This window comes from Engystomops pustulosus, chromosome 6 (genome assembly GCF_040894005.1).
Source record: "Engystomops pustulosus chromosome 6, aEngPut4.maternal, whole genome shotgun sequence".
NCBI classification, from domain to species: domain Eukaryota; kingdom Metazoa; phylum Chordata; class Amphibia; order Anura; family Leptodactylidae; genus Engystomops; species Engystomops pustulosus.
Window position 1 is genome coordinate 179,602,048 of NC_092416.1, and position 27,805 is coordinate 179,629,852.

The 27,805-nt window shown below is 46.8% G+C and overlaps 1 protein-coding gene across 3 annotated transcripts in view; it reads right to left on the minus strand.

The window, feature by feature from the left end:
• MYH10 (myosin heavy chain 10) overlaps positions 1-27,805 on the minus strand; it is a 59,347-nt gene that overhangs the window by 20,640 nt on the left and 10,902 nt on the right. For all 3 annotated transcript variants that reach the window (XM_072112610.1, XM_072112609.1, XM_072112608.1), the window contains exons 3-4: positions 20,979-21,135; positions 5,727-5,754 (exon numbers count right to left, since the gene is read on the minus strand). In XM_072112610.1, coding sequence (XP_071968711.1) covers positions 5,727-5,754; positions 20,979-21,135 — 185 coding nt within the window. The remainder of the gene's footprint in view (positions 1-5,726; positions 5,755-20,978; positions 21,136-27,805) is intronic.

A 27,805-nucleotide genomic window follows, 5' to 3' on the forward strand; every position in this document is an offset into this window, starting at 1 on the left:
GCTGGCCTGGGGGGGGGCAGGCAAGATTAGGCGGCTGACCTGGGGGGGCCAGGCAAGATTAGGCGGCTGACCTGGGGGGGCCGGGCAAGATTAGGCGGCTGACCTGGGGGGGCCGGGCAAGATTAGGCGGCTAACCTGGGGGGGCCGGGCAAGATTAGGCGGCTGACCTGGGGGGGCCGGGCAAGATTAGGCGGCTGACCTGGGGGGGCCGGGCAAGATTAGGCGGCTGACCTGGGGGGGCCGGGCAAGATTAGGCGGCTGACCTGGGGGGGCCGGGCAAGATTAGGCGGCTGACCTGGGGGGGCCGGGCAAGATTAGGCGGCTGACCTGGGGGGGCCGGGCAAGATTAGGCGGCTGACCTGGGGGGGGCCGGGCAAGATTAGGCGGCTGACCTGGGGGGGCCGGGCAAGATTAGGCGGCTGACCTGGGGGGGCCGGGCAAGATTAGGCGGCTGACCTGGGGGGGGCGGCTGACCTTGGGGCAGAATGAATTTATTCATTTGTCGTCAGATGTCGGCCTACATAACATATAAGACTTGTCTTCCCTCTGCCCAGGTATTCTAGGTTTCTCGTATGGTTCCTTGTGCAAGTGTGAAGGAGACGACAAGACGTTGACAATACATGGGGCCTGTCCCACAGTCCGAGCCTCCTACCTCCCCGCTCCCCCGTCTGTTTAGCCGTGGAGGGCCAGTTACCTTCCTTCTATGGAAGGACTGGGGTGCAGACTTGGACTATCTTTTTAGTACTAAAAAGGCAGAAAATGTAAGCACCAAAAATCCACTAATCAATCACAGAAAGTTCTGGCCATAAAAAGGGAGACTGCTGAAAATAACGTTATGTCACGCTGAGAATATGAAGCCGAAACATCGACTGTTCTGCTTATATTTTGGAATGTAATTTATTTTGTGGGTGGGGAGGGAAACCCCAGCAGAAAGAGGGTTAAACTTCTCATCCAAGCAGCTGCATATATATCACCCTAACCGGCCAGGAATGTGGACGAGAGCGGGTGCAGCGCTGGGTGCACATCTGCTGCAACGTGTCATACAGAGGGCAGCCACCGGGCACCGGCATCATCCTGCACAGGAGACGTCCGGATGTACTGGAAGAGTGTTATATCCCACCCACAGAGGAGGAAAGACATTACACACACCAGAAATACCGGGGGGCCGAGACACCCGAGGACATGGAGCAGGAAGTAATACACAATATATACTGTACTATATTCCAGAGCTGCACTCACTATTCTGCTGCTGGTGCAGTCACTGTGTACATACATGACATTACTTATCCTGTACTGATCCTGAGTTACATCCTGTATTATACCCCAGAGCTGCACTCACTATTCTGCTGCTGGTGCAGTCACTGTGTACATACATGACATTACTTATCCTGTACTGATCCTGAATTACATCCTGTATTATACACCAGAGCTGCACTCACTATTCTGCTGCTGGTGCAGTCACTGTGTACATACATGACATTACTTATCCTGTACTGATCCTGAGTTACATCCTGTATTATACTCCAGAGCTGCACTCACTATTCTGCTGCTGGTGCAGTCACTGTGTACATACATGACATTACTTATCCTGTACTGATCCTGAGTTACATCCTGTATTATACCCCAGAGCTGCACTCACTATTCTGCTGCTGGTGCAGTCACTGTGTACATACATGACATTACTTATCCTGTACTGATCCTGAGTTACATCCTGTATTATACTCCAGAGCTGCTCTCACTATTCTGCTGCTGGTGCAGTCACTGTGTACATACATGACATTACTTATCCTGTACTGATCCTGAGTTACATCCTGTATTATACTCCAGAGCTGCACTCACTATTCTGCTGCTGGTGCAGTCACTGTGTACATACATGACATTACTTATCCTGTACTGATCCTGAGTTACATCCTGTATTATACCCCAGAGCTGCACTCACTATTCTGCTGGTGGTGCAGTCACTGTGTATATACATGACATTACTTATCCTGTACTGATCCTGAGTTACATCCTGTATTATACTCCAGAGCTGCTCTCACTATTCTGCTGCTGGTGCAGTCACTGTGTACATACATGACATTACTTATCCTGTACTGATCCTGAGTTACATCCTGTATTATACTCCAGAGCTGCACTCACTATTCTGCTGCTGGTGCAGTCACTGTGTACATACATGACATTACTTATCCTGTACTGATCCTGAGTTACATCCTGTATTATACCCCAGAGCTGCACTCACTATTCTGCTGGTGGTGCAGTCACTGTGTATATACATGACATTACTTATCCTGTACTGATCCTGAGTTACATCCTGTATTATACTCCAGAGCTGCTCTCACTATTCTGCTGCTGGTGCAGTCACTGTGTACATACATGACATTACTTATCCTGTACTGATCCTGAGTTACATCCTGTATTATACTCCAGAGCTGCACTCACTATTCTGCTGCTGGTGCAGTCACTGTACATACATGACATTACTTATCCTGTACTGATCCTGAGTTACATCCTGTATTATACCCCAGAGCTGCACTCACTATTCTGGTGCAGTCACTGTGTACATACATGACATTACTTATCCTGTACTGATCCTGAGTTACACCCTGTATTATACCCCAGAGCTGCACTCACTATTCTGCTGCTGATGCAGTCACTGTGTACATACATGACATTACTTATCCTGTACTGATCCTGAGTTACATCCTGTATTATACCCCAGAGCTGCACTCACTATTCTGCTGGTGGTGCAGTCACTGTGTATATACATGACATTACTTATCCTGTACTGATCCTGAGTTACATCCTGTATTATACTCCAGAGCTGCTCTCACTATTCTGCTGCTGGTGCAGTCACTGTGTACATACATGACATTACTTATCCTGTACTGATCCTGAGTTACACCCTGTATTATACCCCAGAGCTGCTCTCACTATTCTGCTGCTGGTGCAGTCACTGTGTACATACATGACATTACTTATCCTGTACTGATCCTGAGTTACATCCTGTATTATACCCCAGAGCTGCACTCACTATTCTGCTGGTGGTGCAGTCACTGTGTATATACATGACATTACTTATCCTGTACTGATCCTGAGTTACATCCTGTATTATACTCCAGAGCTGCTCTCACTATTCTGCTGCTGGTGCAGTCACTGTGTACATACATGACATTACTTATCCTGTACTGATCCTGAGTTACATCCTGTATTATACTCCAGAGCTGCACTCACTATTCTGCTGCTGGTGCAGTCACTGTACATACATGACATTACTTATCCTGTACTGATCCTGAGTTACATCCTGTATTATACCCCAGAGCTGCACTCACTATTCTGGTGCAGTCACTGTGTACATACATGACATTACTTATCCTGTACTGATCCTGAGTTACACCCTGTATTATACCCCAGAGCTGCACTCACTATTCTGCTGCTGATGCAGTCACTGTGTACATACATGACATTACTTATCCTGTACTGATCCTGAGTTACATCCTGTATTATACCCCAGAGCTGCACTCACTATTCTGGTGCAGTCACTGTGTACATACATGACATTACTTATCCTGTACTGATCCTGAGTTACCTCCTGTATTATACTCCAGAGCTGCACTCACTATTCTGCTGCTGGTGCAGTCACTGTGTATATACATGACATTACTTATCCTGTACTGATCCTGAGTTACATCCTGTATTATACTCCAGAGCTGCACTCACTATTCTGCTGCTGGTGCAGTCACTGTGTATATACATGACATTACTTATCCTGTACGGATCCTGAGTTACATCCTGTATTATACCCCAGAGCTGCACTCACTATTCTGCTGCTGGTGCAGTCACTGTGTACATACATGACATTACTTATCCTGTACTGATCCTGAGTTACATCCTGTATTATACTCCAGAGCTGCACTCACTATTCTGCTGCTGGTGCAGTCACTGTGTATATACATGACATTACTTATCCTGTACTGATCCTGAGTTACATACTGTATTATACTCCAGAGCTGCACTCACTATTCTGCTGCTGGTGCAGTCACTGTGTATATACATGACATTACTTATCCTGTACTGATCCTGAGTTACATCCTGTATTATACCCCAGAGCTGCACTCACTATTCTGCTGCTGGTGCAGTCACTGTGTATATACATGACATTACTTATCCTGTACTGATCCTGAGTTACATCCTGTATTATACTCCAGAGCTGCACTCACTATTCTGCTGCTGGTGCAGTCACTGTGTATATACATGACATTACTTATCCTGTACTGATCCTGAGTTACATCCTGTATTATACCCCAGAGCTGCACTCACTATTCTGCTGCTGGTGCAGTCACTGTACATACATGACATTACTTATCCTGTACGGATCCTGAGTTACATCTTGTATTATACCCCAGAGCTGCACTCACTATTCTGCTGCTGGTGCAGTCACTGTACATACATGACATTACTTATCCTGTACTGATCCTGAGTTACATCCTGTATTATACCCCAGAGCTGCACTCACTATTCTGCTGCTGGTGCAGTCACTGTGTACATACATGACATTACTTATCCTGTACTGATCCTGAGTTACATCTTGTATTATACCCCAGAGCTGCACTCACTATTCTGCTGCTGGTGCAGTCACTGTGTACATACATGACATTACTTATCCTGTACTGATCCTGAGTTACATCCTGTATTATACCCCAGAGCTGCACTCACTATTCTGCTGCTGGTGCAGTCACTGTGTACATACATGACATTACTTATCCTGTACTGATCCTGAGTTACATCCTGTATTATACTCCAGAGCTGCACTCACTATTCTGCTGCTGGTGCAGTCACTGTGTACATACATGACATTACTTATCCTGTACTGATCCTGAGTTACATCCTGTATTATACTCCAGAGCTGCACTCACTATTCTGCTGCTGGTGCAGTCACTGTGTACATACATGACATTACTTATCCTGTACTGATCCTGAGTTACATCCTGTATTATACCCCAGAGCTGCACTCACTATTCTGCTGCTGGTGCAGTCACTGTACATACATGACATTACTTATCCTGTACTGATCCTGAGTTACATCCTGTATTATACTCCAGAGCTGCACTCACTATTCTGCTGCTGGTGCAGTCACTGTGTACATACATGACATTACTTATCCTGTACATGTAATCTGCAGGATTGTATTCTGGGTTCAGAACCTCATAAAACAGTCGGCACTTGCAGGAAAGATCCGTTGTATAAAAGCCTTGGAGTGAGACAATAAGACGCTTGTAGTGATGACAGGCGAGGGCTGTGTCTGCACATCAGACATATAGTAAAAGGAAAATACTCCATTAGTTCCAACAGAGTAAAAGTGTCAGCTGATGGGAGAAACGAGCGTCAAGTTCTGCTGCACTTAAAGGGGAAATCCATCATAAAACATCTTTTACACTAATGACCGATCAGGACACACAAAAGGGAGGGGGTGGAGTCTGCAGAGCATTCTACCCGTACAATGTGGCAGCTTCTCTGTAAGGGGACCTGTAACTGGGAATGTAAGTCTCCGGGGATTAAGCTGTAACCATTAAAGGTAAGGTCACGATCATTAAAGGGTGTGTGACGGCCCCCTACAGGACACTACACATTGTGGTTATGTATAAAGGCGGCTTTGCTCATCACGGAAACCTAATGAAGCCTGAGAGGTTTTGTTTTTGTGTAAATGTGCAACACTGGGTTTTACTTACGTGCAAAGTATTGATTGGTCCTCACGATCTGAAAGACAAAAAGAAAAGATAAAGGTTAAAATTCTGCATTTGGTTGCAATTAAAATCTAATATTTCAGCAGGTGTCACCACATAGACTGCAGCCAGTGTTATGTATTGTCCCTGGAGAGATGTGTAATCATCCCTCACACTGCTGTGCTCTCTGCAGCCAGTGTTATGTATTGTCCCTGGAGAGATGTGTAATCAGACCTCACACTGCTGTGTTCTGTGCTCTCTGCAGCCAGTGTTATGTATTGTCCCTGGAGAGATGTGTGATCAGACCTCACACTGCTGTGCTCTGTGCTCTCTGCAGCCAGTGTTTTGTATTGTCCCAAGAGAGATGTGTAATCAGACCTCACACTGCTGTGCTCTGTGCTCTCTGCAGCCAGTGTTATGTATTGTACCTGAAGAGATGTGTAATCAGACCTCACACTGCTGTGCTCTGTGCTCTCTGCAGCCAGTGTTATGTATTGTCCCTGGAGAGATGTGTAATCAGACCTCACACTGCTGTGCTCTCTGCAGCCAGTGTTATGTATTGTCCCTGGAGAGATGTGTAATCATCCCTCACACTGCTGTGCTCTGTGCTCTCTGCAGCCAGTGTTATGTATTGTCCCTGGAGAGATGTGTAATCAGACCTCACACTGCTGTGCTCTGTGCTCTCTGCAGCCAGTGTTATGTATTGTCCCTGGAGAGATGTGTAATCATCCCTCACACTGCTGTGCTCTGTGCTCTCTGCAGCCAGTGATATGTACTGTCCCTGGAGAGATGTGTAATCATCCCTCACACTGCTGTGCTCTGTGCTCTCTGCAGCCAGTGTTATGTATTGTCCCTGGAGAGATGTGTAATCATCCCTCACACTGCTGTGCTCTGTGCTCTCTGCAGCCAGTGTTATGTATTGTCCCTGGAGAGATGTGTAATCAGACCTCACACTGCTGTGCTCTGTGCTCTCTGCAGCCAGTGTTATGTATTGTCCCTGGAGAGATGTGTAATCATCCCTCACACTGCTGTGCTCTGTGCTCTCTGCAGCCAGTGATATGTACTGTCCCTGGAGAGATGTGTAATCATCCCTCACACTGCTGTGCTCTGTGCTCTCTGCAGCCAGTGTTATGTATTGTCCCTGGAGAGATGTGTAATCATCCCTCACACTGCTGTGCTCTCTGCAGCCAGTGTTATGTATTGTCCCTGGAGAGATGTGTAATCATCCCTCACACTGCTGTGCTCTGTGCTCTCTGCAGCCAGTGTTATTTATTGTCCCAAGAGAGATGTGTAATCAGACCTCACACTGCTGTGCTCTGTGCTCTCTGCAGCCAGTGTTATGTGCTGTCCCTGGAGAGAAGTGTAATCATCCCTCACACTGCTGTGCTCTGTGCTGTCAGTGATATGTATTGTCCCTGGAGAGATGTGCAATCATCCCTCACACTGCTGTGCTCTGTGCAGCCACTGATATGTATTGACCCTGGAGAGATGTGCAATCATACCTACGCCTATGTTGTTAATAGACTATGAATTACGGCTTTATATTCCAGCGCTGTACACTGGGAGCGTGTCCTCACACTGCAGTGCTCTTAGCTCTCTGCATACAACCACTTTAAAGACCATTCCCTCTGCAATGATTAAAAGCTGTGGTTCACTTTTGAATGAACTATTGGTTCAGTTACTCGGAGCAGAGGAGGAGGAGCAGGGAAACAGTTCATTGTACAGAGACAAGTGCACAGCAGTGTGAGGACACGACCACAGTGCACAATACTGGAGTATAAATCCATATAGGAATTTTCTGGCAGTGTAGGATTACATAGTATATAGGCCAAACAAAACAGCACAGGACAGACATTTACGGCCGACGCGTTTCAGTCACCTCTGGACGGTCAATTTTGTGGATCTGGAAATCCCCTCTAGCAACAAAACATCTACGTCCTGACATGACGCATATAAAAGATCAGCATTCACCTTCCCTGGCAGCAAGCAGAGTTACTGAAAAATGTTGAAGCACATTTGGGGGTAGGCGATCCCCATTGTTTCAATGCAGACACAATGTTAAAAAAAGAGGAGCAACATGGGGAGTCCAGGTATTTCGTGGCCTCCCCCCCCTTAGACGGGAGCGGTCATGTTAGCTGTGAATCGTGTGGGTGCAGTAAGATCCGGTGTGGCTAGAGCCTCTGCAGATGACGCGTCTGCCCTGTGTATGATAAGTATGATGGATGGCGGCTGCTGCTACTATTACCGGGACTGTTTATCCGCACATTAATCTCCATGGTCTGCCCGATGTCACCGCTACTGGATATACCCGCCGCCGCTCAGCGCCAACTCTACAAACAGACACTTCTTATTATAAGCAAACGCCGAGGATTATAAGCAGCTGCTGAGGTATCGCCAGACGTCCCGGGAGCCTGGAAGACGCGCGGCGAGCGCCTCACACAGCGGGCACCTCCTGGCATAGACCCGCAGTAGGGTAGAGAGGTGGATGAAGGTTATCGCTATAGACTCACGACCTCTGACCAGGCCGTCTCAGCTGTCATCATCATCAGCCCTGGTGCCCTGTTTGGCGGATCAGACGCGGCCAATCGTCACCAGCACCAGGCCGGAGCATGTATCCCGGGCAGCAGGGAGTGTAGTGAGTAACCTCCCCAGACTGTCCCAGCGCTGACCCTCGTGTCACACACCCAATCCATCAACTTCACAGCCGGAGGAGGTCACACACACAGCACCATATGGCTCCTATTACAGGAGAGTCACCCAGCTTTCCCAGACTCCTGAGTGTCTGCTCTGCTGCATCGCATTCCCATTATATTGTCTGATGAACCTATCAACAGCTATTAATCTAATAAACCATTCCTAATATATTGTCAAGCAGCGCAACACCTGGTAGTTTTTGTTTCTTTCATGGTCCAGTGCGGTGGCAACATCCAGAAAATCTACTTTGAAGTGAGATGGCAATTGGTTGTATAAAGTCAAGGGGGAGGAGAGTTTAACACTGAAGTCAAGGTGAGAAGCTCTGATCGCCTCCTCCTCCTCGGAGATTGAAATTATTAATCGGATTTTGGGAGATGTGGTTAGTGATGTCTCTGGATGCAGGACCATCAGCTACCTACAATGAAGAGAGCTTTCAGAGGAAGAGAGAGCTTGACTTTAGTGTTAAAATCTCCGCCTCCTTGACTTTATACAACCAGTTTACATCTCACTTTAAAGTCGATTGCCTGGATGATGCCACCGCACTGGGTCATGAAAGAAACATGATAGTGAAGGTGTTCAGCTACTTAGGAACATACTGGTAGTGGTTTATTAGGCCAATTTTTGCTGACAGGTTCCCTTTAAGGAGTCTAGGAAAGCTGAGCGGTCACTTAAAGAGAACCCGTCATGCAAAATAACCCTCCTAAACTAAATATATTTACCATTAGAGAGCATTGCCTCTATCCCTTCATTGTCCCTCTACATGCCTGTAAACCTAAGCAATGAGGTCCTAAAGCTGTATGCAAATGACCTGTGAAATGTCCAATGAAGCATTAGCATATTCAAGCTGCCCACTCTATTCATGAGTGGGAGGCACAGCCACACCCCCAGTGCTTGACTGACAGCCTGTATAATGATGTGAGGCTGTATAATGATGTGCTTCCTGGTGCTGGCGCCCCCTGCAGCCTGTGTGTGCATGTGTGTGTGTATAGGAGAGATACAACAGCTACTGGCTGCAGCCATGTTACAGCAGAACATGTCAGGTACTTGTGTAGCTGATGTCTGTGTCTCTCACCTGTATATTAGGAGGATGCAGCATGTCAGCAGATGCAGCACACACTAGCCATGCTTTACTATACATTACACACAGACATGAGCAGGGGGAGGAGAGGGGAGGGGTAACAGGGGTGACATCACTGCCCCTGACCATGTGACCAGCCTCATTTACATGATAAAGAATAGATGATTTTACAATGAATAATGTATGAAATAACTAGATAAAGGCTGGGATGGGATCCTTGTGAGCTGCTCCAACAGGTAGAGGTGACAGGACTAGTGACACAGACCTGATGACAGGTGTCCTTTAACTTATTACACAGGAATTTGGAAAAAAGAGGATCCATATGTTTAAGTCCATTCGATCTATGAAAAAGCTGCCCTGTGAAAACCCATCAATGAGACCCCAACATGAGACCCCCACAGAGACACCGACATGTAGGGAGCGCCACAGTCCAACAATTACCAGGACAGCACAGGAATCACTGATCTGCATCCAATAAGGGGGGGGGGGGCACACACACAACACCATCCCCCCCCCCCCCCCACAGCACCCCCTGTACACAACAATATCTGTACCTACACAACAACTACTGCGCATAATCAGAAGCCTACACAACATCCACCAGCAGCAGATCAGGATCAGTACAGGATAAGTAATGTCATGTACGTACACAGTGACTGCACCAGCAGCAGAATAGTGAGTGCAGCTCTGGAGTATAATACAGGATGTAACTCAGGATCAGTACAGGATAAGTAATGTCATGTATGTACACAGTGACTGCACCAGCAGCAGAATAGTGAGTGCAGCTCTGGGGTATAATACAGGATGTAACTCAGGATCAGTACAGGATAAGTAATGTCATGCATGTACACAGTGACTGCACCAGCAGCAGAATAGTGAGTGCAGCTCTGGGGTATAATACAGGATGTAACTCAGGATCAGTACAGGATAAGTAATGTCATGTATGTACACAGTGACTGCACCAGCAGCAGAATAGTGAGTGCAGCTCTGGGGTATAATACAGGATGTAACTCAGGATCAGTACAGGATAAGTAATGTCATGTATGTACACAGTGACTGCACCAGCAGCAGAATAGTGAGTGCAGCTCTGGGGTATAATACTGGATGTAACTCAGGATCAGTACAGGATAAGTAATGTCATGTATGTACACAGTGACTGCACCAGCAGCAGAATAGTGAGTGCAGCTCTGGGGTATAATACAGGATGTAACTCAGGATCAGTACAGGATAAGTAATGTCATGTATGTACACAGTGACTGCACCAGCAGCAGAATAGTGAGTGCAGCTCTGGGGTATAATACAGGATGTAACTCAGGATCAGTACAGGATAAGTAATGTCATGCATGTACACAGTGACTGCACCAGCAGCAGAATAGTGAGTGCAGCTCTGGGGTATAATACAGGATGTAACTCAGGATCAGTACAGGATAAGTAATGTCATGTATGTACACAGTGACTGCACCAGCAGCAGAATAGTGAGTGCAGCTCTGGGGTATAATACAGGATGTAACTCAGGATCAGTACAGGATAAGTAATGTCATGTATGTACACAGTGACTGCACCAGCAGCAGAATAGTGAGTGCAGCTCTGGGGTATAATACTGGATGTAACTCAGGATCAGTACAGGATAAGTAATGTCATGTATGTACACAGTGACTGCACCAGCAGCAGAATAGTGAGTGCAGCTCTGGAGTATAATACAGGATGTAACTCAGGATCAGTACAGGATAAGTAATGTCATGTATGTACACAGTGACTGCACCAGCAGCAGAATAGTGAGTGCAGCTCTGGGGTATAATACAGGATGTAACTCAGGATCAGTACAGGATAAGTAATGTCATGTATGTACACAGTGACTGCACCAGCAGCAGAATAGTGAGTGCAGCTCTGGGGTATAATACAGGATGTAACTCAGGATCAGTACAGGATAAGTAATGTCATGTATGTACAGTGACTGCACCAGCAGCAGAATAGTGAGTGCAGCTCTGGGGTATAATACAGGATGTAACTCAGGATCAGTACAGGATAAGTAATGTCATGTATGTACACAGCGACTGCACCAGCAGCAGAATAGTGAGTGCAGCTCTGGAGTATAATACAGGATGTAACTCAGGATCAGTACAGGATAAGTAATGTCATGTATGTACAGTGACTGCACCAGCAGCAGAATAGTGAGTGCAGCTCTGGAGTATAATACAGGATGTAACTCAGGATCAGTACAGGATAAGTAATGTCATGTATGTACACAGTGACTGCACCAGCAGCAGAATAGTGAGTGCAGCTCTGGAGTATAATACAGGATGTAACTCAGGATCAGTATAGGATAAGTAATGTCATGTATGTACACAGTGACTGCACCAGCAGCAGAATAGTGAGTGCAGCTCTGGGGTATAATACAGGATGTAACTCAGGATCAGTACAGGATAAGTAATGTCATGTATGTACAGTGACTGCACCAGCAGCAGAATAGTGAGTGCAGCTCTGGGGTATAATACAGGATGTAACTCAGGATCAGTACAGGATAAGTAATGTCATGTATGTACACAGCGACTGCACCAGCAGCAGAATAGTGAGTGCAGCTCTGGAGTATAATACAGGATGTAACTCAGGATCAGTACAGGATAAGTAATGTCATGTATGTACACAGTGACTGCACCAGCAGCAGAATAGTGAGTGCAGCTCTGGGGTATAATACAGGATGTAACTCAGGATCAGTACAGGATAAGTAATGTCATGTATGTACAGTGACTGCACCAGCAGCAGAATAGTGAGTGCAGCTCTGGAGTATAATACAGGATGTAACTCAGGATCAGTACAGGATAAGTAATGTCATGTATGTACACAGTGACTGCACCAGCAGCAGAATAGTGAGTGCAGCTCTGGAGTATAATACAGGATGTAACTCAGGATCAGTACAGGATAAGTAATGTCATGTATGTGCACAGTGACTGCACCAGCAGCAGAATAGTGAGTGCAGCTCTGGGGTATAATACAGGATGTAACTCAGGATCAGTACAGGATAAGTAATGTCATGTATGTACACAGTGACTGCACCAGCAGAATAGTGAGTACAGCTCTGGAGTATAATACAGGATGTAACTCAGGATCAGTACAGGATAAGTAATGTCATGTATGTACACAGTGACTGCACCAGCAGCAGAATAGTGAGTGCAGCTCTGGGGTATAATACAGGATGTAACCCAGGATCAGTACAGGATAAGTAATGTCATGTATGTACACAGTGACTGCACCAGCAGCAGAATAGTGAGTGCAGCTCTGGGGTATAATACAGGATGTAACTCAGGATCAGTACAGGATAAGTAATGTCATGTGTGTACCCAGTGACTGCACCAGCAGCAGAATAGTGAGTGCAGCTCTGGGGTATAATACAGGATGTAACTCAGGATCAGTACAGGATAAGTGATGTCATGTATGTACACAGTGACTGCACCAGCAGCAGAATAGTGAGTGCAGCTCTGGGGTATAATACAGGATGTAACTCAGGATCAGTACAGGATAAGTAATGTCATGTATGTACACAGTGACTGCACCAGCAGCAGAATAGTGAGTGCAGCTCTGGAGTATAATACAGGATGTAACTCAGGATCAGTACAGGATAAGTAATGTCATGTATGTACACAGTGACTGCACCAGCAGAATAGTGAGTACAGCTCTGGAGTATAATACAGGATGTAACTCAGGATCAGTACAGGATAAGTAATGTCATGTATGTACACAGTGACTGCACCAGCAGCAGAATAGTGAGTGCAGCTCTGGAGTATAATACAGGATGTAACTCAGGATCAGTACAGGATAAGTAATGTCATGTATGTACACAGTGACTGCACCAGCAGCAGAATAGTGAGTGCAGCTCTGGGGTATAATACAGGATGTAACTCAGGATCAGTACAGGATAAGTAATGTCATGTATGTACACAGTGACTGCACCAGCAGGAGAATAGTGAGTGCAGCTCTGGGGTATAATACAGGATGTAACTCAGGATCAGTACAGGATAAGTAATGTCATGTATGTACACAGTGACTGCACCAGCAGCAGAATAGTGAGTGCAGCTCTGGGGTATAATACAGGATGTAACTCAGGATCAGTACAGGATAAGTAATGTCATGTATGTACACAGTGACTGCACCAGCAGGAGAATAGTGAGTGCAGCTCTGGGGTATAATACAGGATGTAATGAATGTATTTGTACATTATACATATAATACACTATTAGGCCATGGACCCTTTATAACTTGTGCAGCCGGTGACTTTACTCCCTCATTACTGCAGCAGAAGCTGGTGACTCTGTGTAACATCTGGCATACGTCAGGGCGGCCCGCACCATAATAAAGCCATTATAATGTAACAGGGGGATGATCTGTGGTTAAACACTCCAGTAAATCACTTCTCTATTAAGAGCTCGGCACATGAAAGCTGCAGCAGGACAGTTGTCTCTAAACAATCCCGGTGAGCGCTGAGCGTTCCCACAGCTGTTCCCGGAGATTCCTGCGCACATTTGCTGAACGCTGCGGGACCTCCGAGGGTGGAGGGCAATGAGGAACCTGCAGCATTTACTGCGTAACCCTAATGACACATTTGGTTCCCCTTATACCACGTCCATAGAGGAGGTGCGGATCACCTATCACGGTCCCATCACCCCAGTCCCCAGACATTGCACGTCCTCACAGTGTAATATACTGTATATACGGTGACATACAAATATTTCTATTGTGGCGCCATCATCTCCTCTGTTTGCCCCGGTTTCCATAGCCGGGCTGCATGGTATACATTACACGTGATCTCCGCTCTGACATATGGGGACATTAGTAATGTATGCCGTCAGTCACGGTGCTGGATATCCGGTATCCCGGCCTCCAGGAATCCTTGTCCCGCACCTGTCGTTCCATAACATCAGGCTCATGCCGGTCACATGAATGTAGTTAGTGTAATTGCCTTTAACCCCCGCACGGCTGGAGGCACATCCTATTAACCACACGTCAGAGAGCTCCGGCTCATCACACGCTCAACACTAAGCAAATGGTTCTGCAAGGAGAATAATGGATGGAGACACATTTAATGAGGCTCCAGGGTTGTGCAGATTCCTTAAAAGTTCTCCAGATCTTGCAGGGGGGGGGGAGGGGGTCTACATGTAGTCACAGCTGGAAGGAGAGCCATCACAACCAGGTCTATAGTGGTATAGCATCTGCACCTCAGGTCACCGGGATGGTCAAGTTGGTCCTCCTCGAATGTGGACTTTTGGATAGGATGTGCTACAGGATCCTTAATGGGAAGATTCCACTATAAACATTTGTGACCGCAGCACAAGATCCCCACAGATGACTAGAAAGGGCGCCCGAGACCAAGCAGATCCTGAGGGGACATTTAGTGCACATACAAGGGTGTGACCAGTCAATTACACATAATAGATAAGGGCAAGGAGAACGCCACAAATATGGAAGTCAGCCTTCCCAAAAAATGGAGTCAACAAGGTCAACCAGACACTTGGATATGTTCTTGAGATGACCACCAAAGTAGGGCTCCAGTAACGGTGGTTCTCTTGATATACATAGAAGAAATAATTTGTCAATGAAAAATTCTGGTCGTCTCAAAATAGGTCCATTTTTCCAGACCCAGTTTGAAGACCAAGATTTAGGCTGAGAAGGACTAAGGGCTTGTTTAGAAAGAACTGGAGATAATCTGACCAGAAAGCCGGATAAGAATCTTACAGGATCATTTCTGGTATCTGGTGAAGGATTAGATAAAATGTTGGATAAAAATGCAGATTTTTGGTGAAACTGGAAACTCCATGAGACCCACCCCAAGTTGCTGCACAAGAACTTACAGATCCTCCTGTCCAGGCTGAAGCTAAGGAGTGCTGGAAACAATATGTATATCCGTAAGTAGGCGAGAGGTTTGTGCCTCCAGTGATCCCAACCTGTGGGTTTATTGGGCGGCAGATAATTAGGGGAATGGACGCATCACTGACTGATGATGGATGAGGTTAATGGTCCTTCACCATCATGGGAACATAACAGAGACCAGAACTGAACTAGACGAGACCGCGCTGCAGATTCACAGTCTAAACCGCATGTGGGCCCAAAGCCACCAAAAAGTTCTGGGTGACACAAAACCAATATCTTGCGTCTACCATCCCCTATCAATATGTACAGTCCATATATGGGGGACCCTAACATGCCCCTCATAGCAGGAGCAGGGACAGGTCTGACTCCCCCTCGGGACCTGCATTCCTGCGGTTTAGAGGAGTCTGTTACCGAAACATAAACACAACTCTGGTCAAGCGCGTTGGTGTCTGGTCTGTGCAGCTGGGGCCGGGTGCCCTAAAAATAAACGGGCGTAAAGCAGGAACAAATTGACTACAGATGGGCCCCCGCAGATTGCCGGGCTTAACAAACCCATTAAAATAAATACAACGCAGATGTGGACACTGCATCAAAACCAAAGCGATTGCCATCGATGGGAAGCGTTGGACACAGCGCAATATTCTTTACATGTGTACCAGGAGGTTAGGTGCTACCACTTATACATAGGAGAAGCCGAGCTCCATGGATTTCCCCCGATTATGGAAAGGAGAGTAAGAAGCGGTCCGGCATCTCCCATCCTCGAGAACATAGGAATCGGAAAAGTTGAAACTTAAGTGTCTGATCCTTCTTATCCCATTAGATGGTCAAGCAAGTTCCAAACGTGTTCGATGCCGAAGAAGAAAAGGGCTGGACATTCACATTTCGCCATGTCCAATCCTTGTGTTCTCTGGTGGAGGTTCATCTCCCGACCTCAGGTGTCTGACACAAACCAATATGTGAATCCATCAATGCCCAAGTATAACCAGAATGAAATCCTCGTATTATAAATATGCGAAGGACGATCACGACAGGAAATTCCACTCTCTGACTTGAGGAGGTCGTGTTACTATTACTTCCTTCCTGGATTTTTTAAGGGACATTAAGAAGAATTGTTTTAGGAGGAGGCTCAAAGTAGTCATAACCAAAGCAAGGTCCACAGTGTCTGAAACACTACGACCTCTTCAACAGAGGCGAGACAACTCATTATGACCTGGAAGACAGCTGCATCACCGAAGGGTTGTGACGGACCCAAATATAAAGACAAGCCCTACTAATACAAGTCTCTGCTTATCTGCCCCCATAGGGTTGGTTTTACCAAACTATTGGTCGTAGAGTAAGTCACAGACATTCCCCACTATTGTCCATGATCAGGGGAATGTAGGTGGCGCTCCTTACGTACAGGCAGCTGTCCCTAAAGTAGTCAGTGGCCATCTAAGGAAGGAACAACAGAGTCATGCAGAGCAGAACCGAGGGAATAGCTTATGGGTTATTTCGTCTTCTAGGTGAAGGATCACATTAATAGTCACCTTCCAGATCAAGGAAAGTCTAGACAAAAAGTGCATTGCCTTTCAGGAATTCTGGTCTTCACAGCTGGAGGAACATCTGGATTACCAGAGAATTTATAGGAATGGTAAAATATGAACCTTGGCAGACGTTAGACTCAGAAATATCCAGAAGTGAGATGATCCATCGGCTGCAGCAGACAGGATCGCTCACTTTACGACAGCCGTGACCTGGGCCAGGCAGGTGTCACACATTGCGATGGAGTCTGAATCCCACCGTTTCCATGGACCAAAAAAAGAACAAAAACAAAAAAAAAAAAACTCTTGAAAGCCAAAGAGTAATATATCAAAAAGCTGGAGCATTCCTGCACCTCGGAGGAATGTTATCGCCTAATGGGCGCAGACGACTTCAAAGGACTTGAGCTAAGCAATCTGCTGGGAGTCTCCGTGAACGGACTATTGGACACACGTCAAGCCATTTGGGTTTCATTATAACCATTTAGGTGATGATAACACATGGATTGTTTCTATACGTCGGACTTGTCGCCATCTTGGGCTTTGTTCACATGTGCGTTTTCATTTCCATCGAAGGACCTTCAAATCTTCCAACGTGGTCTCCATCAGTTTTGCTAATTTTATCCAGGATTTTGGAAAAAGTTTAAAAGGATAGTATGGGATAGCACGGAGATCTATCCACGAGACACAAAAAGTGTCCATTATTCTTAGTGTCCCAAATACTAAATAATCCATGACATCACAGTCCACATCTGCGGCCTATAAGCTTCTTTCTTGGCACAGGATGGGGATGAGACACAAGGACGTAAGCAGGAATTACCGAGACTAAGTACCAAAAGTCAGTCTTGAGGTGGCCTTAAAAGAAGATTAGGGTCACGCTTCCAGATTAGATAACATGGTGTCCCGGAGTGTGCTACCCACCCCCTGGTCCTATGGGATTGCTCATGTATGACTGTGGCTGCAGCACGTTACTCCCGGGCACATGGCGATCTCTGTACTCTATGTTCATATTCATAACGAGACGTTGATGGTGCCGGGATGCCAGCCGCATCGTGTTCTGCCAGTTCTAGGACACGGCCAGAATACCCACAACAGAGTCGGCATTGTTAGAGGGGGTGAAGCGCCAGCTTGAATTGCACCGTTGAACAAAAATGGCATCGGGCCAGAGCGGGCGGACACTAGGACAGGATGCCCACGCTCATCTCTGTCATCCATGTGCCAATCCTTGGAAAGCCGTGGAGGGGGAACAGCGACCGGAAGGAAATCCTGAGTGTTAGAAGCCTTTATCACCAGCGCTGTGACAGATGCTATGGCAGAAGGCATACAGTGAGTCAGCGGCAGAGCAGAGCATCATGGGTGACTGCATACTAAATGTTATCCATCAACTCTTACTCCTCCAACAAGTTCTTGCATAACATGGATGCATGGTAGTTTGTTTCAATGAGCAGCATGTAATACCTTCTTTCTCCTGTGGGGGTGCTGTAGGAGAACTCAACACTTGCTGCTGGGATCCATTCATTGCTTTTAGCTCTATATAAACCACTCTCTGATGGATTCAGCAATTTATTACATTACATGGATAACCAGTTGGTTGCAATGGACAGTATGTAATACCTTATGTCTCCTGCGGAGGTGCCGTAGGGCTATATTGACCTTCTGTTCGGGATATACACCACTTTCTGGAAGACCTAGCATGTCCTTTGCTTTGCATGTGCAATCAGACTGTATCAATGAACAGCATGTAATACTTCATTTCTCCTGTGGAGGTGCTGTAGAAGAATTGAACACTTGTTTTTGGGTTCCATTCAACTACTCTGTTTTCTACAGACCCTTCTCTGGAGGACCCAGCATGTCCTTTCTTTGCCAAGGCCACCAGTTACTTTCAATTAAAGGGCATCTACACTGAAGGACTGTATGCAAATGAGCCCGAGGGGATCCCCTCATTTGCATACAGTCCTTCATCCTGGTGGTAGATGTCCTTTAAGAATGCAATACTTCATTTCTCCTGCGGGGGAGCTGTAGGAAAATCCTACACTTGCAGTTGGGTTCTTCCAATGGTTCCACTGTGGTTCCAGAAGCGATCAGCCTGTGACCATCCGATGTGTAATTGGGGGATCAAACAGAACATTTTTTTGTAAATAACATAAGATTTCAGTGCGGATACCTGGCATATCATGGGTTAAGCAAGCCCACATTCTGAAGACAATGACTCCCAAGACTCTACCAGACATTACAAACACTGAGGTGGGGGAGTCTGGAAGGAAGTGGAGGGGGGTTGGGGGCATAGCTGAGGGTCTGGCCTTGTGACCTCAGAGTGCCCGGATCTCTATGTCTGCTGCGGTTACCGCAGGGTTTATGAGGGAGGAAACAGTCAGCGGCTAAAAAGCTGCAGCATTCTCCATGAAATGACATGTGCTGGCCGGGCTCCAGGGGTTCGCCGGGCTAATGCGGAAGCGGGCACTTCACCCGGGGCACAGGCCTGGCACCAGGGTCATGCTGATGCTGGGATGGCGCCTGTACCCAGCTTTCCACACTCCCCAATACACAATCGCTCACATTCCTGCTATATCCGCATACATTCCAGTCTTTACTGCAATTATGGAATTCTATTCAAAACCAAGGGTGCACAGAATTCACATATGTAACACGTGACCACGCGAGAAAGACTTTTATACTGAGCTGAAGACATTTTGGTGGGATGTGGGTGGAGGAGGGCACGGATTTGGGACACATACTACACAGGAGAAAAAGTTGCAAAGAGAAACCATCAGCAGGAGTGAACAAACAGACAGCAGCCAGTGATATGTATTGTCCCTTTAGAGATGTGAAATCATAGCTTTGTGTATGTTGTTAGTAGCAGCAGGACTGTGAAATATAGACTTATATTCCATGATCGTGCACTGCTGTGCTCAGGGCTTATGTAATGTCCCTGGAGAAATGTGTAATCATACTGTGTGAAATTTACATTTACAATTCAATGCAGAGAGCACAGAGCACATCAGTGTGAGGACACACCCCCAGTGCACTGGGAGAAGCTACAATCCTGGATGTCAATCCTCAGTCCTCCACAGTAAACTGGAGGTTTATGTTAGGTTTGAGAAGTGTCCAACCCTCATTCATACACAGAACCCAGTGCTGAAATACTCTGTGCTCCAGTGGGCAGACAGACACCGAAAAGCAAAGCATCCCATGACCTGACAGGTTGTACATGTAACAAGATGCTGCGTTACAGTAACTGCACGCAGATGCCTGGCGCGCCCGCTGTTTATACAGGACGATATATACATCGACATTCCACAAACAGCAGAACGTATACACATGTGGCGTGCGAGCCCCAAAATATTCCCTCATGACGGCAAACAGACCCCGGACAGGAAGCCGATTATTAATAGATAAATATCCAGGGCCCCCGATAAGACGATGACTCTACTGAGAAATCCCCTGCACCAAAATACTTCACATATGTATCTACAAAACTCTAGTCACAGCCAAAGCTGCATGCCCTCACAAAGATTCCCTTATAGCTTTGTAATCGAGTGCAGTCGCTCCACCCATCACCCCTAATAGATGCACGCTCCCAGCGATTAGGGGCCGTCACATAGTTAGGGGTCTCCTTCAAGCTCCATAGACCCTAAGATATTAAAGGCGTCTTCAAAATCCCCCCTCAAGTGTCCGCTAGTAGGCAGAGAGCCAGCCAAAGCCATCACTGCCAGCATGGCAAGGGGAAACAAAGACAATCAACTGCAGCGGAGCTCCCCTTTAAGTTGGGAGTCCAGGATTGGGCAAACATGGCTCATTACAAAACAGCGCCACTCCTGTCTACAGGTTGTGTGTAGTATTGCAGCTCATACTGTCAGATGACTAAACTGATGGTGTGCGGTTATACCATAGGGTCCCAACATGTCAGGAGAAAGTTCCCAATGACCACCAGGGTTATCTACAGACCACCTCCTCCTCCTCATCTCCGGAGGGTACAACCTCCACCGGACAGAGGCAGCAGCCTAACCCTCAGGTGCATATAATTTTGGGTAGAGTCTAGCTGCAATACCAGACACCACCTGTGGACAGCAGGGGCGCCGTTTTACTCCGTGCCACCCATGGACTCACCTTGGAGCATGCAGCGGTAGGCAGACTCTGATATGGCGTAGATGTGCGGCGGCATCTCGTGGCGCTTCTTCCCGCGGTACATCTCTATGATATTCTCCGAATAGATGGGGAGGTTCTTGTAGGGGTTGATCACCACACAGAATAACCCGGAGTAAGTCTAGACAACGAGAGAGAGAAAATAACTGTAATTAAAAAGAAAAACCCCTTCTCCAGACTAATACCGCCCCCCCACGTGCGATGACAACCGCCCTACAACACGCCATTACCCACAAAGAGTGTCATTAAGATATCAGATGGGTAATAATGTACTACAGCGCAGGGGGAGGATCCAGACATCAACCAATGACAAATCTGGAAATAACAAAAAAAAAGTTCTCAAAGCAGCCAACAGGGGGCAGGACAACTGTTATTGGCTCCTCCCCTTTGGCGTGTCCTCTAAAACTCAGAGAGGTCAAGGGAAGGAAAACTAAGCTGTAATAACCCAGCACGGCCACTGCGCAGAGTATGGCGCTGCGTACATTCACCTCTATACTGGAGGCAGCTGATAGGTGGGGGGGGCTACATGTCGGAACAAACATATCAATTATCCCGAATACATTTTCTAGATATTTCTTGACTTTTAAGATATTACCATTTCCACAAAATATCCATAGAAGAATCTTTCTGTTTTCTGTATACAGCTCCCTAAGCGGCTCCATGGTTACAAACTACAATACAACCCAGTGTAGTCGGGCCTTTCTGTTAGGAGTTTCTCTAGGTCTTCTCCAATCAGCAAGGTCTGACTACACCGGATGGGATCGTAGTCTGTAACCATGGAGATGCATTAATTATTATGTGTGCTACCAATTTATTCAATCACCACCGACTCAGAACCAGTCAAAGGAAAGACTAAACAATCTACATCCAGTCTTGGGTATTGTCCCTGGAGAGATGTGTAATCATACCCTGGCGTATGTTGTTAGTAGCAGCAGGACTGTGATATATGGATTTATATTCCAGTATTGTAATGGAGGTGTGCCCTCACACTGCTGTGCTCTGTGCCAGTGTTATACGTTGTACCTGGAGAGATGTATTGTTATACCTTTGCATATGTTAGTAGCAGCAGGACTATGATACATGGATTCATATTCCAGAATTTTAGTGGAGGTATGTCCTCACACAGCTGTGCTCTCTCCCCTCTACAGTCGGTGTTAGGCACTGTCCCTGAAAAGATGTGTAACCAGACATTAGTGTAGGTTATTAGAATCAGGACTGTGAGATATTTGGACTTATATTCTAGGATTGCAAAGGAGACGCATCCTCACACTACTGTGCTCTGTGCTCTCTGCAATCAGAATTACTTAGTAGTCCAAGAGGGATGTGCAATAACAACTTTGTGTGTATGGTTAGTAGTATGGCTGTAGCTCCTCCCAGTGTACCGAGGGCGTGTCCTCACACTGCTGTGTGCTTTTCTCTGATCCACAGCCCTACAGTTCTGAGTAAAAGCGGAAGCAGGCTTATATTAGAGTAAGACAACAGTCACAATAACAGGTGAATCAGCACAGTGCAGTGAGCTCAGAGCGCAGCAGTGTGAGGACATGTGCATTTTGGCGGTAACATAAATCCACGTTTCACGGTTCTGTATTTCTCAGAAGAATTGGCCAAATGTACCAAATGTGCGGAGTACAACAAAATCTGCCCCAATCCTCCCCCTATAACCAAACACAGGGAGGCTGAGGCTGAGAAAGGAGTCCAGCCCTGTGCACGGCAGCGTGTGGAGGCCGCACATCGCCCTTATCTCCCTCCACAAGCCGCCCCCTATGGGAGAGGCCCCACAAGGAGAAAGCTGGGTGACTGCTGCATTCTGGGAGGAGGACACTGGGCCCCGGGTCACAGACAGAATTTACTGGTTCAGCGCTCACACCCCCGTCACTGCACACCACCAGAGCTGCATTCCTGGCTGAAAACCACAGCAGACTACGAGATACCCCGTCATCTGTGACTAACATGGCGCCTGTGCTACAATCTTACTCTAAATTTATAATTTTTCCAGTCCTGTGTAAAACCAGACACCCCTCTGCTAGGTCAGCGCCATGTTCTGCTCATCCAGGGCCTCCTGGTACAGGAAAAGCAGGCTACAACTGCAGTTTAGACTGACACTTTCAATAAAGAATGTAAGAAAATCAGAGAAAATAAAAAGAAAAAAAAGACTGATCCTGACTATTCTGCCTCAAACTTAAAGAGAACCTGTCACCAGGATTTAACCCACTAAACTCACTGCCCCCTCAGGTCGGGGATAACATGAAATACCATATTATGTGAAATATCACCCATTTACTTCCTCCAAAGTCACGTGAAGATGAGCAGAGAAGATTTTACAAGACCTTTACGACTTATAAATCTCTTCTTTCAGGATTGTGGTTCTGGGAGCAACCAGAAGACGGAGAAAGTTAAAGAAAATGGTAAAATTGGATCTTTAGCAATAACTCACATTTCCAACAATGATGTGATCTGAAAGAGGAGATTTTTATCCCGAATGTGACACCAAATGCATGTTTATGGTGTCTACAGAACTGAAAAACTCAAGTTCCTCTCCCTCTGCAGCCTCAATAAGCGACTCATCTCAGGTAAAATATGACTCGTCTCTGCTCTTTATCACGTGACCCTGGAGGGGTTTCTTTTAATAACTAACGGATAAGATATCACCATAAAACAAAAATTCTAGAGTGGACATTTGATCCCCTACCTGAGGGGGCTGGTAGTGTAATGGGGTAAATTCTGGTGACAGGTCCCCTTTAAGTCATGTCAGTGACCTCTGTCAATGTGCGGGGTCATTCACCCTCTAATAACACGGTGCGGGTGCAGCTCCGCTGAGAAAACACGAAGTGGCTTCTACTTGTGTTTACTCAGGGAATTCTTTCTCCATCACGGAAGCCCCTGATATGTGTGGGAAAGTGCGACTGGACCCCGGGGTCGGGGGACGCTGGCGGGATTATTGTAGCCGGTGACAGCGGTGATATAACACAGCTGCGGCGGCGGGGACCGGACGGTGCTGGCGCCATTCTGCACATTACATGGCGGGGCAGGACCACAAGATCAGTGGCAGAATTATCCTCATCTCATAACATGGGTGTAGAGGTATCTGAAAAGATAGGGGCGCCAGTAACATGGGCATCAATGGTGCCGGGCAACTAGTAAGGTCTGATTTATTATAGTCCATTGCCCTGGTGTGTATAGGCCCAGTATTAGCCAATAGTATTCTCCGTTACCACCAATCACAGCCAAGAAACCATTAAGACAATTTACAAACTACTCGTCAGATACAAAGTATCAACAAGCAGGACCAGCGACAGACCAGCTACCACATGGGGGCAACTACCAGACAGCAGAACTGGTGCAGCAATCTCTAAAAGGGTTGGTCTACTTTCATCAATTCTAGATCTCTGCTTCCTGTCATTCTATAGAAAGGCTTCTTTGTTTACCTTCTGTAGCAAAACACCAGTCCCTGGTCATGTGATGTCACACAGGTGCAGAATTTGTTACATCACACAGCTCTGATTACTGTAACGAGCCCTGCACCGGTGTGACATCACATGACCAGGGATATAACGAGCCGTGCACCTGTGTGACATCACATGACCAGGGATATAACGAGCCGTGCACCTGTGTGACATCACATGACCAGGGATATAACGAGCCGTGCACCTGTGTGACATCACATGACTAGGGATATAACGAGCCGTGCACCTGTGTGACATCACATGACCAGGGATATAACGAGCCGTGCACCTGTGTGACATCACATGACCAGGGATATAACGAGCCGTGCACCTGTGTGACATCACATGACCAGGGCCATAACGAGCCGTGCACCTGTGTGACATCACATGACCAGGGCCATAACGAGCCGTGCACCTGTGTGACATCACATGACCAGGGAGTTCCTTTAAGAAAGGCAGCAAGCAGAGATCTAAAAAAAACATAATGTGGCGGATCTCCTACATGTCACACGGTGTAGATTATCGCATACAGCAGAGGAGCTCCCGGCTTGTATCCATGGACCCCATTATACAAGTCTGTATTCATCAGTATCTTGTGGGATTTCTATTGGGTGATGTTCGCTAGAATCGCATGGATGACCCCCTCCCCCCTCCAGTGCAGGACATGAATACGGCGGTGGCTGCAACACGGTCATTCCCAGGAACGTGTCATGTGACCCCGTTTTATGACACTGCTTAATTTGTCCCTATTAGCGCCTCTTCAGGAGCCCTGACATCAGGACGGGGGAAATTCCTCCTCCATAAACCCAGCACTGAGCTAAAAGTGAAAACATCTGCGTCTCCAATGTGGCGGAACCGGCTGCAGCTTCACCGACCACCAGGGAGGGAGGGGGGCGCCGCAGGATGTGCAGGCAGGTGTACAGGAAGCCAGAAGACCCATTGTATGGAGACATGGGGGAGGGGGACCCAGGTGTGCAGGGGCTATTTATAGACAATGGAGGGGTCAGGGTGCAGGGGATCGCCACTAATCCTATGAAAACAGGAGCATATTCTTAAAGGGGCTCTATAGAGGGGTCACTAACTCAATATCATAAGCAGCCAGAGGATGAAAACAAATAAAGACTTGCTACTTGCAACAGCTGAGGGTCCGTTACAATTGTGCCAAGTCTAGACAATCCTCTGCAAGATAAACCTCCTTGACTACAGAAAGATACATTGTAACAAACCATAAGATGGTGCTGCTTCACCGACTGGATACTACTGTAGCAAATCCCCAGCTGTAACAAGTTCAAAGGTCTATGGGAAACTTTTTAGCACCTGGATGTGAACCAGAACGTTTCCATTCACTGATAGGAAGCAGAGGTCTTGGAAATTGGAAGGAAATGAAAGCAACCATATAGAAAACACTGCTCCTTCTATTAAAAGTAAAAAATCCACTTTAAGAATCCTCTTTATGTAAGGTGTCCTTGCTCTTTAAGGCTGGTACCCCCTGATTTTGGAGAGGACATTCCAGGGGAGAATTACTGAGCTACTAAGATTACACTCAGGAAACCTTCTCCGGAGCGTCACCCTATATCGCCCGGCTTGTTGATCTTGGCACCTAGCGAAGGGCTGAGAAATTTGGTGAGAGAAAACCTCCTCTTATATCGACGCCTGGCAAAGCTGAACACTTAAAGGGGGAGTCTATAAATGCAGGACCTAAACTCTGGTCAGTATGCATCATGGGACATGTCCTGCCCCTTCCAGGTTCAGAGATGCCAGTTTGTTACAATGGTGTCCAGTTTACACTCCAGGCTGATACATTGTAGCGATCCCTCCAGGGACAGGCTATAAAAAGATGCTGCTGTCTGAACTGGATACAACTGTAGCAAACCCTCAGCTGTGAGGTCTATCAGATGAAACCATTGTTCAGGAACAGTGGCAATGGTGAATCTTAAAGGGACGGGGGATGTCACCGCTCAAGATGTCTACACTTCCATATAGGAAGTTTACCTGCGAGACCCCAGCGGAGGGAAGGAAGAACAGTAAGTGCCCTCATCCTAAAGGAAAACCTCCAGAATACAAGGATCTGTGCAAAGCCTTGAAGTTCAGGGCCCCAACCCCAAGGCTTGTATATGCTGTATGTATATTGAGGCTGTATTCACACTGCTGTGCTCTTAGCTCTCTGCACAATCACTCACCTCCTATAAAAAGCAGGATCGTACATCTGGTTGAAAACTACAGCGAAGACTCAGTAGAGGGAGACCGTATAGAAATTTATTTCAGAAGCGAGAGAGCACAGCAGTGTGAGGAACCACCACTGCAAAATCCTGGAATATTAATTCATATATCACAGTCCTGCTGCTACTAACAACAATATGCACAAAGGTAAGATTACATATTTTCCAATATCCAACACTGGCTGTAAAGAGCACAGAGCACAGCAGTGTCAGGACACACCTCCAGTGAGTATTTAAAAGCTACAATCCTGGGATATAAATCCATATTTTACAGTCCTGCTGCTACCAACATACACAATGGTCTGATTACACATCTCTCCAGAGAGTATAACCAATTCAGGCTGCACGGAGCACATTACACATCACTCCAGGTACAACTCTGTCAGACACTGACTGCAGAGAGCACAGAGCACAGCAGTGCGAGTGTAAAAGGAAAAAGCTACAATCCCAGAATATAAATCGATACTTCACAGTCCTGCTGCCACTAAACCATACATATAGAAACGGTTACATAGCTCTGCATGGTCAGGTTCCCAATAATGGCTACATGACTAGGGAGTAGTCCAGTGACAATCGATATGTCTGCCATGAAATCTCTCCCGGGATCTGCTACCCAGCTTTCCAATACCCCAGCACACCACCACAGGACAGAGGATGTATCCAGGAATATGTGGGTCCTGGTAAAGCTGTGTGTTACATGGTACTACACCCAGTATCACATGGCTTATAAAGTTGTTGTGGGACATTGCAGACTACACTGTGGGGTGGCGGGGGATGGTGATCGCCTCGATCACTGGTGATGAATGGCTCCGGCACTAAGGGAAATAAACTCCTAGTGCAGCAGGAATGTGCAGATTGTGGGACCACTGGGGGGAGCCGTATATCAGGGAGGAATGTGGGAATGTGTCGTCCCCTGGCCCCACTCCAAGGACACACACATACCACACGGCTCTCACCCACCGGAGCCAGACCCCAACTATGGAAGATTTACTATGTCCTCCAGAGCTGGAATCACGCCTGGAACAAAGACCATCATTGGGATTAGAATAATGACATAGACCGGGATATTAATGGCGGCTACGGCAAGATGACGGCACTGGGGACCCGCCATGAATCTCTGCGCCTTTTA